Source organism: Giraffa tippelskirchi, chromosome 8 (genome assembly GCF_054371585.1).
Source record: "Giraffa tippelskirchi isolate mGirTip1 chromosome 8, T2T-mGirTip1v1.2.pri, whole genome shotgun sequence".
NCBI classification, from domain to species: Eukaryota; Metazoa; Chordata; class Mammalia; order Artiodactyla; family Giraffidae; genus Giraffa; species Giraffa tippelskirchi.
The window spans coordinates 23,318,320-23,333,386 of NC_137282.1; the positions used below are offsets into that span (position 1 = coordinate 23,318,320).

Consider the following 15,067-nt stretch of genomic DNA (forward strand, 5'->3'; position numbering starts at 1 on the left):
TCCCATCAAGAGGCTCTTTAGTTCTTCTTCCCTTTCTGCCATAAGGGTGGTGTCATCTGCATATCTGAGGTTACTGATATTTCTCCCGGTAATCTTGATTCCAATTTGTGCTTCATCCAGCCCAGCTTTTCTCATGATGCACTCTGCATATAAGTTAAATAAGCAGGGTGACAATATACAGCCTTGACGTACTCCTTTTCCTATTTGGAACAAGTCTGTTGTTCCATGTCCAGTTCTAACTATCGCTTCCTGACCTGTATACAGACTTCCCAAGAGGCAGATCAGGTGGTCCGGTATTCCCATCTCTTTCAGAATTTTCTGGAGTTTGTCATAATCCACATAGCCAAAGGATTTGGCATAGTCAATAAAGGAGAAATAGATGTTTTTCTGGAACTCTCTTGCTTTTTCGATGATCCAACGGATTTGGCAATTTGATCTCTGGTTCCTCTGCCTTTTCTAAAACCAGCTTGAACATCTGGAAGTTCACGGTTCATGTACTGTTGAAGCCTGGCTTGGAGAATTTTAAGCATTACTTTACTAGCGTGTGAGATGAGTGCAATTGTGTGGTAGTTTGAACATTCTTTGGCATTGCTTTTCTTTGGGATTGGAATGAAAACTGACCTTTTCCAGTCCCGTGGCCACTGCTGAGTTTTCCAAATTTGCTGGCCTATTGAGTGCAGCACTTTCACAGCATCATCTTTTAGGATTTGAAATAGCTTAATTGGAATTCCATCACCTCCACTAGCTTTGTTCGTAGTGGTGCTTCCTAAGGCCCACTTGACTTTGCATTCCAGGATGTCTGGCTCTAGGTGAGTGATCACACCATCGTGATTCTCTGGCTTGTGAAGATCTTTTGTGAAGGAGTTGTTATTTATTATAACTTATATAGATAAACATAAGTGAAATTTTCGGTTCTGTAGTGATTGAGAGCTTGAGCACAGCATGGTCCTGTGGCCTCTGGTCCCTGGGGACTGTGACGGCTTCATTCTAAAATCTGTAGATCTGGTCACCAGATTTATATCCCAGCAGTGCAGAATTTTTACAATCCAGGAAAAGAGAATTAAGTGTGAGGATCCTCTCAAAAGCTGAAGCATCCAGAAGGGCCATCCCCACGGGGGCAACTCAAGACACATAGTATTCAGTCACTGTGCTGCCATGTGAGCTTACGTTTCTAGAAACCATAGTAGGGCAATTCATGAATATTAGAATGACAAAGGTGCAGTAAAAGATAAGAATGAACATGTAAGCCCACTGTTTTAAGAATTTATCATGTGGCAGAAAATATTCAAAGTACTTTTGAGATGTTACCTTACTAAATTCTCAATCTTAAAAAGTTAATAAATGCTATTTTGGGGTCATGATACTGTTATGGACAGTGAAAGACAGAGAGAAGAAGTCACTTTGCCCGAGATCACACAGCTAGTGCGTGATGGACCCAGCATTCCCACCCTGGGTCTGCCTAGTGCCAGGGCCTCCCATCAGAGACTTGCTGCAATCCCTGGCATCACTGTGTTGTGTTTGTGTGCTCAGTTGTGCCCGACTCTTTGCAGCCCCATGGACTGTGGTCCTCCAGGCTCCTCTGACCATGGGATTCCCCAGGCAAGAATACTGGAGTGGCTTGCCATCCCCTCCTCCAGGGCATCTTCCTGACCCAGGGATCAGACTCACATCTCTTATGCCTCCTGTATTGGTAGGTAGGTTCTTTACCACTAGCACCACCTGGGAAGCTCCCGCTTAACTCATATTACAATGCTTTTCCCACTGAGTGTGTGATAAATACATTAGGTAATTTAGTAACTCTACTACTGCTAAGTCACTTCAGTCGTGTCCGACTCTGTGTGACCCCATAGACGGCAGCCCACCAGGCTCCGCCGTCCCTGGGATTCTCCAGGCAAGAACACTGGAGTGGGGTGCCATTGCCTTCTCCAAAGTGTTACGCTATATGGAAAAGACCCAGGCACAGTGAACATACTAGGTCTTTTCATATATAATTTTACAAATTTACTTCTAATAACTTTGTAAAATGTTGGCAATTATTTCCATTTCACTGATAAACAAATTGAGACTCAGAAAGGATGAATGATTTTCTCAAAATAACAGAGAAAACAGACGCAAGCAACAGAACATGATGACATTTAAAACTTTGTGCTATTCATTGACTATAGAGAAGCCCAAATAGTGTTATAAAAATTATTTTCATGTATTTGCTATTTTGTTTTTATATTAATATATTCAGGACTATCAACCCTAAGGAAAATTTTATTTAATACTTATTTCCCATCTCCTTCCAAATTGTTTTCCACATTAAAAATTAATGCCAAGGTAGCATAAAATTCATAAAATTTTACCTTCACATGCACTTCAAAGATTTAAAAACAGATATGTTCTTATTTCTGTAGGTAACAACAGTTACTGAAGGATTTTTGTCATTGCTGCTGTCCTTGTTATTTTTTGCCTCTGAGCAATCCTTTCTACTAGAGGAAACCATGAAAAATTGATATATGTATTTTAGGGATGATTTTATTCTCTAATCCTACCTGTTTATTATCTATTTCTCTGTCTACCTAACCATCTATATATCTACAATTTCCTTTACAATGTGAAAGCTGAATAGGAAGGAAAAACTGACTTTGTGTTTTCAAAAGCAGACAACAAAAACTATCGTCCATGGCTTCTGGAGTTTTATGAGCTTGGTTTGTGATGCTTAACAGCGTGCTTGACAGATGATACCATTTCCTCTTAATTCCTCTTTAAAACAAGACAAATATTGATATTTCTTTGAGGGACTTGAGTTTCTTTAATCTCTTGTAACCACTGCTTTTATTTTAAAAAAGTAATCATATTTCAAACAGTAGCCTGATACACAGTGACATGATGAGATTTGAGATTAGCTGCTGAATAAGACAAGTGAATAAGCAAAAAATCACTAATGGTTAAAGCCTCTGAATGAATTTTAATTACATACAGTCAAGGTTGGGTGACATGCATTTATATCACTTTTTAGACTTCTAGTTGGGAAGTGCTTTGTCAATAGCTTCTTCTTTGAGAAAAGTATTATGGGTTTTTTTTAGGGGGTGGAGGGTCAATGTTAAAAATGAAGTGGCAATCAGACTAGAGAATGGGTAAACTTAGATTATAGTTCTGGATTCTAGTTTTTTGGTTCTGGAGAAGCCACTTATTTTCTCTGTTTTATTATATATGCAGAATAGAGGGGTGGGGCTGAAATAGCTCTAAGATTTCATTTACCTTTACAATTCTATGATTCTAAGATTCTGCAGAAGCAAGCTCTTTAGAAATGAAGTTTTTAAGGTTAAAGAACTTAGAAGGACATTCTGTCTAGTGGAGAGACAAGGTATGAAGGTTGACCCCTGCCTCACAACCACCATAACAGCTATGTAAATTTGGGTGTTTTGTGACAGTTTTGTCAGATTTACTTAGTTTTCTAGGAAGAATGGGGCTATAATACCTTTCTCATAAGCACTGTGAGCATTAGATTACATAGTAAACACTTGATAATATTATTCCATACTTAGTATTTCTTTGTTAGATAAGCAACAGAACAGACATGCTACGAACCCTATTAGGCTCTATGAAAGTGAAAGTGATAGTGTTAGTAGCTCAGTTGAATCTGCCAGGCTCCTCTGTCCATAGAATTCTTCAGGCAAGAATACTGGAGTGGGTAGCCATTCCCTTTCTCCAGAGGATCTTCCTGACTTAGGGATCGAACCCAAGTCTCCTGCATTGCAGGCAGATTCATTACCATCTGAGCCACCAGGGAAGCCCTGGTTCTATACCAGGTTCCATAATATCTAACACATAAACATTTATATTTGAAAACTTTCAATGCGCAGGGATCAGTATGTAAGAATTGGCAGTTCTGAATTATTGATGTATTTTATTTATCTTTCAGATTGTTTTTACTCCCAATCACTAAGAATTAGTTCAGAGATGCAGAGTTTTATTTTTGATCTCCTTCAGTTTAGTTTTATAATTCTTAAACTTCCACTCGGAAAATTGAATATGGAACATGAAAGGGGTAATGTACAAAAAATAGCATTTATGTTTAGAATTTTCTTCTGTTTCTGCTTTTACATTTGGAGCTTCAGCACCAACTCCTTTAAATTTAGGAGAAGATGAGATGGCTGAGCCAGAGCCATTTCTTACTTCCTGCATCAGCCTACAGGCTCAGACATGGCCTGGAACAAACTCCTGGACTACCACTGTCCCCTGATCAAGCTCATCCAACGTTGCTACAGGGAGACCACCGGGAGAGCAGAGGCTCCCTCCCTCCTTCTTGCTCCATGCAACAGCAGGCACCAGAAGCTTCTCAGTGCTTCTTTAACCTTTTTGTCTCCTCAGGAAAAAAAAAGAGCATTCCACTTGATGCAAAAGGTGCATCCAGATGAAAGAACCCATTTAAAGGAGTGAGCTTTAAGCTTTGTTCCTATGAATCATTTTACTTGCAACACTAATTGTTCTTAAAGCTAATAAGGATTATCTCTAGTAAGCCAAGTTTCCTATTTTAAAATGAGAAGGAAAAAAAAAAAGGAGAGAGAGAGACTGTGTCCAGTAAATGGTATTCTTTCTTTAACAGGAGAATTATACAAAGGAGATAAATTTAAACTTTTGTCTTCTTGTTCCAATTTTGATAATAATGTACCATATAGTATTAATCTGACTCTTCTTACTTTTCTATCGGAATGACACATAATTAAAACTTTAATGCACCTTCCTCCTCTTCTCTGCTCTACACCTCCCCACTCATACTTCTGTTCCCTTGCCTGCTTCTCTTTTACAGTCAAAATTACTTTCTCCTTTACCTCCTGAGTAAAACTGTAAATTTAAAATGGAAAAAGAAAGAGTTTAAAGAGCTTCACATGAAATGACGGTTTGCCATGACTAATCCAGAATCAGTTTATGTTGTAAGCCTGTTTCTTAAAATACAATGTACACTGAAGCAGATCATGAAGTTCATTTTTCAGATTCTTTTTCTTCAGAACAAATCACCTCAGTTCTGTTTTTCTCCCAGCCCACCTTGCTTTACTATTTTAAAATTCTTATCACCATTCTTCAATTGTTTGGGGCTGAAATCTCCACAGAAAGCTGAAACAGTGCTGGCCGTCTGTGTGCAGCAGAGCAGGAACCTTGCGAGACAATGTTACACAGAACGTTCCTCAGTCACACCTCCGTACCGCAGGAAACCACATGCAACTTTTCCACCCTTGGAACACTGTGAATGTCACTCCACAACGTAACACCAATCTGACTTCTCTACCTTTCACCTTTCTGCTTCCCCGCTGGCTCAGACAGTAAAGAATCTGCCTGCAATGCGGGGAACCTGGGTTTGATCCCTGGGTTGGGAAGATCCCTTGGAGAAGGGAACAGCTACCCACTCCAGTATTCTTGCCTGGAGAATTCCACGGACAGAGGAGCCTGGCAGGCTACAGTCCATGGGGTCGCCAAGAGTCGGACATGACTTAGTGACTTTCACCTTTCAAAGAGGGTGGTAAATATGCAATTATACAGTTAGTGGTCCTGCTCCCTGTGATCTTGTCACTCGTGAGCAATGCTGTGAGTGTGGCTTCAAACTGGGCACTTTCTAGATGCCACTTCTTTTCAGATTCAAAATAAGTCTTTTCTGTTCGGTTGCTCCATTTTGTTCGACTCTTTGCAACCCAATGGATGGCAGCACTCCGGGCTCCTCTGTCCTTTACTACCTCCTGGAGTTTGCTCAAACTTAGGTACATCGAGTCGGTGATGCTGCCCAACCACCTCATCCTCTGTCATCCCCTTCTCCTCTTGCCTTCAATCTTTCCCAGCATCAGAGTCTTTGCCATTGAGTCAGTTCTTCACATCAGGTGGCCAAAGTACTGGAGTTTCAGTTTCAACATCAGTCCTTCCAATGTATATTCAGGGCTGATTTCCTTCAGGATGGACTGGTTGGATCTCCTTGCTGTCCAAGGGACTCTTAAGAGTCTTCTCCAACTCCACAGTTGAAAAGCATCAATTGTTTGGCACTCAGCTTTCTTTATAGTCCAACTCTCACATCCATACATGACTACTGGAAAAACCAGAGTTTTGACTAGATGGACTTTAGTTGGCAAAGTAATGTCTCTGCTTTTTAATATGCTGTCTAGGTTTGTTATAGCTTTTCTTCTGAGGAGCAACCATCTTTTAATTTTAATTTTACTGTAAATATATAGCCTTACTGAAAATGGATGCTCATTTTAGAGAAGTAGTCAGTTATCTGGAAAAAGCTTGAGATGATTGTTTCCATATAGCCAAATGAATCATTCCACATGAGACTAAACTCTATTGTTTCCTATTTAAATAATAAGCTTTTTTTTTTTTTTGGCTAGTATTTCAGAATATTTATTTTATTCCTTTCTCACCAGTGTTTTAGACTAGAAATCTCTAGTGCTTTAGACTAGAAATCCCTAGAGGTATAAGTAAGAATGAATGAAATCTGGGGGGAAAGAGTATTTTATTTGTGAAGCTAGGCCTTCAAATTAATAGAATCTTAAGATAATAGTCTCCAGTTGTGTATTGACTGTACAGGCTTGAACCTCAATGGGAAAACAACTTGGAAATCTGTGGCAAGGCTCCATATTCAGAAAAGGAATAGAGCTGGGGTATAACGTCTTATTCTGTTTCCTCCTACAGTTTATATTTGAAATGTTTTTTTATACAATTATGTATTTTAAATAAATGGCCTTTCATGCTACAGATCTTAGTTACATAGAAATGGAAACTCTCTGCAAAGAACATTATAGAACCTCAGATTGGCATATTAGTCTTCCTAAACAATTAACTGATTCATTTGATTTTCTAGTGATGAAGACTTGGGGATTTTTTTTCCCCCTTCTCTGGGGAAAAAATAAATCTAGCTTATCAATGTTTAACACATTTCACGTGGAGGTAAATTTTACAGGTACTTGAATGATTTTGGTCTGACAATTTTCAAGCTGAGGAAGTTCTGAAAGTGTAGTGTAAATGGAAAAATTTTGAAATTCCAAAAATCTATTTGGTGGTGGCAACTTACGGATATTTTCTATTTCCTTTGTTTCTTCTATTCAAAGCTTTAACACACAAATTAAAAACTGGTGGCCAAGGGCTTGAACAAAACAGAACAGAAACTTTCACTATCACCACTTTCTTTCTGTCTTGTGTTTAGCCTCTTCATGAAGTTAAATTATCCTTCTGGTCTCTAAAGACTTTAGAATATGGATTCCTGCTAAAATTAATCTCTCAAATCTGATATAATAAATTCATTTAGGAAAGGAATAAAGGATATAATTGTGATCTATTACTACTGCTTATGTGTTTAGCACAATGCATGACAGAGAGTTATTGCTCAGTAAGTTGTAGCATAATAGTACCAAACACAGGCTTCCCAGGTAATGCTAGTGGTAAAGGACCTGCCTGCCAGTGTGGGAGACATAAGAGACACGGGTTCGATCCCTGGGTTAGGAAGATCTACTGGAGAAGGAAATGGCCACCCACTCCAGTATTCTTGCCTGGAGACTCCCATGGACAGAAGGTTAACAATATGTTTCATGAATATATTTCATGAATTTAAGAAGTCTATCTTGTTTAGTCTTTTGATACAATGTTTGACATACTCCACTGTTTTATTACTACACATAAGATTATCTGGTAATTGTTCAGTCGCCCAGTCGTGTCCGCCTCTTTATGGCCCACGGCCTGCAGCACACCAGGCGTCCCTGTATAACACACCTGTAACGCTGCTGTGTTACGTCTATAATTCTGCACATAATCTCTATCGCCAATACCTCCCTAGAAGAATAACTAATGCAAGATCAAGGTGGTCAGTCTCTCTCTCTTTTTTGGTCCCATCAACTTCAGAGACACTAGTTACTTATCACATATGGGCAGAGAATAAATAAAGAGGAAATACTGACTTTAAAATTCTAGTTATCTATATATGGCTACTTTCTTCTAATCTGTCCTTCAGAACTGAAGCACTTATATATGTTTAATTATACATAAAACCTAATATAAGATGCCAATGTAGGGGGAAAAAACGAGGTAGTAAAAATACCAGGGGTAAACTTTCAAATATTTTGTGCCCTGCAAATTTTCCCTCAAGCTCCTTCAATACATTCATAAATCATGTTACCGAGTCATCCAGATGAAAATACACACATTTACATGCAGCAAAAGAATTACTTGATTCAACCTCACATAGAGGGGAAAGTAATCTTTCCATTCCCTATTTCCCATCACATTCCTTAGAGAAGTCATAACTGGCAGGCACAGAGAGCCCGTATACCTGCTCCTTTTTCTTTCAGAGTTTCTACTGCCCTTTCTGGAGAAGGAAACGGCAGCCCACTCCAGAATTCTTACCTGGAGAATCCCACGGAAATAGGAGCCCGGTGGGCTACTGTTCGTGGGTTCGCAAAGAGTGGAACACAACTGAAGCGACTTGCAGGGGGCGGCAACTGGGAGGTAAACGCAGAAGCCGGTACCCCACCCCCACCCGCAGCTCCACAGCAGAGAGAATGGGGAGCACAAGGCATTGCCCAGACGCCCACAAGACCCAGAGAGGTCAGTGAGTGTCCCAGGAAGTCAGGCCTGGCCTATAACTGACTGCTTGCTGTTGTTCGGCTTTGTCAGTCATTTCCCACACTTCCTCTGTGATACATTCTCCAACGAACCAATTGAGTCTAAAGGAAATGTAGACATTAAAAGGTGTCTGAGAGCATATGTCTTTCCCTTAAATCGCTTCTCATTCCTACTTTCTAGGAAAGGCCTGTAAAAAAAATTCTACTTCCTATTCTGTATGTTCCTGTCTCTACTTGATTATACACATTGGAGAATGCTTATACATTATTAAAAAAAAATTTACCTTTTCCAAAATAAGCTCCCTTATGCACACTTTGAACACCTTTGTATCCCAAACTCCTGCAGACAACCAGTCCTCCACGCAGTTCCCAGCGGTCGTCACACACCGTACCCCACTGGCCTTCGTGGAAAATCTCCACTCTGCCTTCTTGAGGGCCGCTGCCACCCACCAGTCGGACTGTATTAGATAATCCTGTAACAGAAATAAACAGGGTTTAATTTTATATATATATGTACATACTGATTTACAATGCATTTTCTTAAAAGAAAAAAAGCACATTTTTCCAGTAAGTTCAATTATTGGAATATTAAACTTTCTAGCCCCACCTATTGGTAAAGACTTTAATTGCAAACACTGTACATGGTGGTCAAATCTGAAGAATAAATCTCTTCTTCTTGTGAATCTCTTCCAGTAACTTTAAAATTTAACAGCTACAAGTCTGTCAATGCTATAGAGATTTTATGATATTTTATAATGTCATAAACATAAAAATAGACCAAATATCCCATTCTTCACCAAGATAAACAAAATAACTATAGTGACAACACTGATCTAGAAACAGCAAAGCTCTTCCTTGTTACTAGGTCCCTGGATTTTATCCTAAAGTGTTTTTCTTGTTTTGTAAAAGGATTAATGAGATAGGAATCAGATAATTTTTGTTTATTTTGAGAAACTGCTAAAGAAGTAAACTTTGGGAAGAAATATACCATGTCTATAATAGTAAAAGTAATTTTGCTCTGCAATGCCTAAGTAATCAAAATTGCCATACATGCTGTAAATTTTTATAAAATCTTGATCATGTGCAGCAATTAAAGTGTTTCTTTGCCATCTTTAAAAGCAACATATACATTTCAAACCTAAGAACAGGTAAATAAAGTGGGTAATTAGTATTACAAAAGGTTTCACTTAAGAGTTAGAAAACTTCTTTAAATAACCTGTACTATTCTAGTAAGTATTTGTTTAAGAATATTTGGCTAAAAGTGAGAAAACAGAAAAGAGAGAAAATAACTTTTAAAATTTATTTAGTGCTAAATAAAAAAAAATTCTCTAATAATTAGAAAAACCAATGAATTAAACACAATTCTCCTTAAATATATCTTTTAAAATACAAGTTTGAAGAACATCATATTATAAAAAAGCACAATGTGACTGTTACAACAAAAGTATCTCTGTAATTTGAAAATGGAATTTTAGGTTATAGGTTTTCAGAACTCAGTTACCTATTTCAGTAAATTTTGTTGGAACAGTAATCCAACAACATGTAAAGGAAAATAAGCCATTTCCTACAAGCCTCACTGAGCCACTCAGAAACAGGAAAAGCAAACAAATTAAATGTAGTATTACAGCAATTATTTTCTTGATTCTTCCAAAATGTTATTCAGTGCTAAATAATGAATTCATGCAATAATGCCCAGGTGCATAAGCCCTTTTTCACTTAATAAACATGAGTTATAAGCATTAAAAACATTTTTAAAAAGGAAAATAGCTTGCTACTGCAGTATTCAAACTTCCAGTTACTGGGTAACCCAGTTGTTCACTGTAAATGCCTAAGAAAGTAGGAAATGATCCTGGAGCAGATTGTGTGAAGTTTTAAAATACTAGAGTCATGTAATAGTAACTAGTGCCAGTCCCAAGTGTTTAAATTTTACACAAGTCAGAAATACTTGAGCACAACATGTTTACCATGATTCTATGAAAAAATAGATGTCACATTCAAACACGTGATTCTATGAACTTGCCTTACTGCCCAAATAAAGGTACAGAAGTATTCGCATTGTGGGTTCTTTCCCCCTTACATCTCCGAAAATGCCATTAAGGAATCTGGCTTGTCCTGGATCAGTGGTTCTCAAACTTTAGTTTGTCTTAGCTCAAGCTGCTACAACAAATATACCATGGACTGAATGGGTTAAACAATATTAATTTCTCACAGTTCTGGAACCTGGAAAGTCCAAAACACAAGGTGCTGGCATATTCAGAATGGGGTTTAGCCAACTTCTTACAGCTAGCTGCCTCGTGTCTGCTGTGCTCAGGGGGCCTTTCCTCAGTATATGTTCATGCAAAAAAAGAGGTAGAAAACAGCTCTCTGGTCTCTTCTTGTAAGGCTACTAATAGAGGAAAACAGTAGAATGGGAAAGAATAGAGATCTCTTCAGGAAAATTAGAGATACCAAGGGAACATTTCATGCAAAGATGGGCACAATAAAGGACAGAAACAGTATGGACCTAACAGAAGCAGAAGATATTAAGAAGAGGTGACAAGAATACAGGGAAAGCTACACTAAAAGATCTTAATGACCCAGACAACCACTATGGTGTGATCACTCGCCTAGAGCCAGACATCCTGGTGTGCAAAGTCAAGTGAGCCTTAGGAAGCATCACTACGAACAAAGCTAGTGGAGGTGATGAAATTCCAGTTGAGTTATTTCAAACCCTAAAGGATGATGTTGTGAAAGTGCTGCACTCAGTATGCTAGCAAACTTGGAAAACTCAGCAGTGGCCACAGGACTGGAAAAGGTCAGTTTTCATTCCAGTCACAATGAAGGGCAATGCCAAAGAAGGTTCAAACTACCATGCAACTGTACTCATCTCACATGCTAGCAAAGTAATGCTTAAAATTCTCCAAGCCAGGCTTCAACTGTACACGAACCGAGAACTTCCAGATGTTCAATCTGGATTTAGAAAAGGCAGAGGAACCAGAGATCAAATTGCCAACATCTGCTGGATCATCGAAAAAGCAAGAGAGTTCCAGAAAAACATCTACTTCTGCTTTGCTATGCTAAAGCCTTGGACTATGTGGATCACAACAAACTGGAAAATTCTTCAAGAGATGGGAATGCCAAACCACCTAACCCGCCTCCCGAGAAACCTGTATGCAGGTCAAGAAGCAACAGTTAAAACCAGACATGGAACAAGGGACTGGCTCCAACTTGGGAAAGGAGTCCGTCAAGGCTGCATATTGTCACTCTGCTTATTCAACTCATATGCAGAGGACATCATGCGAAACGCCGGGCTGGAGGAAGAACAAGCTGGAATCAACATTGCCAGGAGAAATATCAATAACCTCAGATATGCAGATGACACAACCCATATGGCAGAAAGCAAAGAGGAACTAAAGAGCCTCTTGATGAAAGTGAAAGAGGAGAATTAAAAAGGGGGCTTAAAACTCAACAGAAAACTAAGATCATGGCATCCGGTCCCATCACTTCATGGCAAAAAGATGGGGAAGCAATGGAAACAGTGAGAGACTTTATTTTCTTTGGCTCCAAAATCACTGTGGATGGTGACTGCAGCCATGAAATTAAAAGCAGCTTGCTCCTTGGAAGAAAAGCTATGACAAACCTAAACAGCATACTAAAAAGCAGGGACATTACTTTGCCAACAAAGGTCCACCTAGTCAAAGTTATGGTTTTTCCAGTGATCATGTATGAATGTGAGAGTTGGACCATAAAGAAAGCTGAGTGCCAAATAATTGATGCTTTTCAACTGTGGTTTGGAGAAGACTCTTGAGAGTCCCTTGGACTGCAAGGAGATCCAACCAGTCCATCCTAAAGGGGCTCAGTCCTGAATATTCATCAGAAGGACTGATGCTGAAGCTGAAGCTCCAATACTTTGGCCATCTGATATGAAGAACTGACTCATTAGAAAAGACCTTGATGCTGGGAAAGATTGAAGTTGGGAGGAGAAGGGGATGACATAGGATGAGATGGTTGGATGGCATCACTGACTCAACGGACACGAGTTTGAGCAAGCTCCGGCAGTTGGTGATGGACAGGGAAGCCTGGGGTTCTGCAGTCTATGGAAATGCAAAGAGTTGGACACAACTGAACAACTGAAATAAACTGAACTGAACTGAACTGAATCCCATGACAGGGACCCTACTCTCCTGACCTCACTTAAAACCTAATTAGCTCCTTAAAAGTCTACCTCCAAATACCATCACATTAGGGTTTCAGTATATAAATATGAAGAGGGGGGCTCAAAGACTGTTGGTCTCACACCCAGAGTTTCTGATGCAGTAGGTTTTGAGTAGAACCCAAGAATCTGTGCTTTTCACAAGTTCCCAGGGACTTCTCTGGTGGTCCAGTGGTTAACACTTCCTTTTCCCGTGCAGGGGGTGTGAGTTCAATCTGTGGTTGGGCAGCTAAGATCCCACATGTCTTGTGGTCCAAAGAAACAAACCAAACCAAACAAAACCATTATACAGAAGTAATATTGTAACAATGCAATAAAGTCTTTAAAAAGTGGTCCACATTAAAAAAATAAAAAAACACAAGTTCCCAAGTGATGCTGATGCTATTAGGTTCCACACTTCGAGAACCACTAACCTAAAGATCACATTATACATTTTAAAGAGAAAGCATGTTATATAAGAAACAACTATTGATGCTTGTATTCAATCCTCAGACCTCATTTATTTCAAAAAGAATGGCTTGTAAATTTCTTCCAAGTTCCCTGTGCTTGTAGGATTTTAAGGGAGATTTAATTCCTTAGTGCCAAATATGTCTGGACATGCCTATGCTTATCTCTCACTTAAACATTTTGATTTATAAATCAATTGCTGGTAGCTGATCACACTTTGCTGATCCCTGATCATCTCTGAACTAATAGAATGAAAAGAAGCAGGTCAATAGATTCATTCAAGTGTCAGTATCACACATGCAACTACTCTGTTTTGGAGAAAAGTTCATTTTATCATTTTGAAGAGCCTCAATCACAGCATGTTTCTCAATAAGATGGTAGATCAGAATTTTCCATGAATGTGGATGTAAACAATGCCTTAGCATCACACTAATATAATTAGTCAGACAGATTTTTTTCCCCCATTGGGAAACTTTTGCCTTGTACTTAAGATTTCAGAAGAGTAATTTCTCTGCATTCAGATGGGTATATCTTTCCTTTTCTCCTTTGCGTTTCCCTTCTCTTCTTTTCTCAGCTATTTGTAAGGCGTCCTCAGACAACCATCTTGCCTTTTTGCATTTCCTTTTCTTGGGGATGGTCTTGATCACTGCCCCTGCACAGTTTCCCGAACCTCTGTCCATAGTTCCTCAGACACTCTATCAGATCTAATCTCTTGAATCTATTTGTCACTTCCAGTGAATAATCTTAAGGGATTGGATTTAGATCATACCTGAATGGTCTAGTCATTTTACCTACTTTCTTTAAGTCTGAATTTGGCAATAAGGAGTTCATGATCTGAGCCACAGTCAGCTCCTGGTCTTGTTTTTGCTGACTTTAAGGAGCTTCTCCATCTTCGATTGCAAAGAATATAGTCAATCTGATTTCGGTGTTGACCATCTGGTGATGTCCATGTGTAGAGTCTTCTCTTGTGTTGTTGGAAGAGGGTGTTTGCTATGACCAGTGTGTTCTCTTGGCAAAACTCTATTAGCCTTTTGTACTCCAAGGCCAAATTTGCCTGTTACTCCAGGTATCTCTTTACTTCCTACTTTTGCAATCCAGTCCCCTATAATGAAAAGGACATCTTTTTTGGGTGTTAGTTGTAGAAGGTCTTGTAGGTATTCATAGACCTTCAGCTTCTTCAGCGTTATTGGTCGGGGCATAGACTTGGATTACTGTGATATTGAATGGTTTTCTTTGGAAATGAACAGAGATCATTCTGTCATTTTTGAGATTGCATCCGAGTACTGCATTTCGGACTCTTTTGTTGACTATGATGGCTACTCCATTTCTTCTAAGGGATTCTTGCTGACAGTAGTAGATATAATAAATGGTCATCTGAGTTAAATTCACCCATTCCTGTCCATTTTAGTTCACTGATTCCTAAAACGTCGATTTTCACTCTTGCCATCTCCTGTTTGCTCCCTTCCAATTTACCTTGATTCATGGACCTAACATTCTAGGTTCCTATGCAATATTGTTCTTTACCACATGGGACTTACTTCCATCACCAGTCACACCTACTGCTGGGTGTTGTTTTTCCTTTGGCTCCCTCTCTTCATTCTTTCTGGAGTTATTTTTCCACTGTTCTCCAGTAGCATATTGGGCACCTACCAACCTGGGGAGTTCATCTTTCAATGTCCTTATTATTTTTTTTTTTTTGCCCTATCATACTGGTTCTCAAGGCAAAAATACCGAAGTGGTTTACCATTCCTGTCTCCAGTGGACCACGTTTTGTCAGAACTCTCCACTTTTAGGAGACTTTTAGTTCAGTTCAGCTCAGTTCAGTCGCTCAGTCGTGTCCAAC

General features: G+C 39.1%; 1 protein-coding gene across 11 annotated transcripts in view; it reads right to left on the minus strand.

The window, feature by feature from the left end:
* Positions 1-15,067, minus strand: part of MSR1 (macrophage scavenger receptor 1) — a 681,840-nt gene that overhangs the window by 11,261 nt on the left and 655,512 nt on the right. For all 11 annotated transcript variants that reach the window (XM_081521514.1, XM_081521505.1, XM_081521507.1 and 8 more), the window contains one exon: positions 8,870-9,058. In XM_081521514.1, coding sequence (XP_081377640.1) covers positions 8,870-9,058 — 189 coding nt within the window. The remainder of the gene's footprint in view (positions 1-8,869; positions 9,059-15,067) is intronic.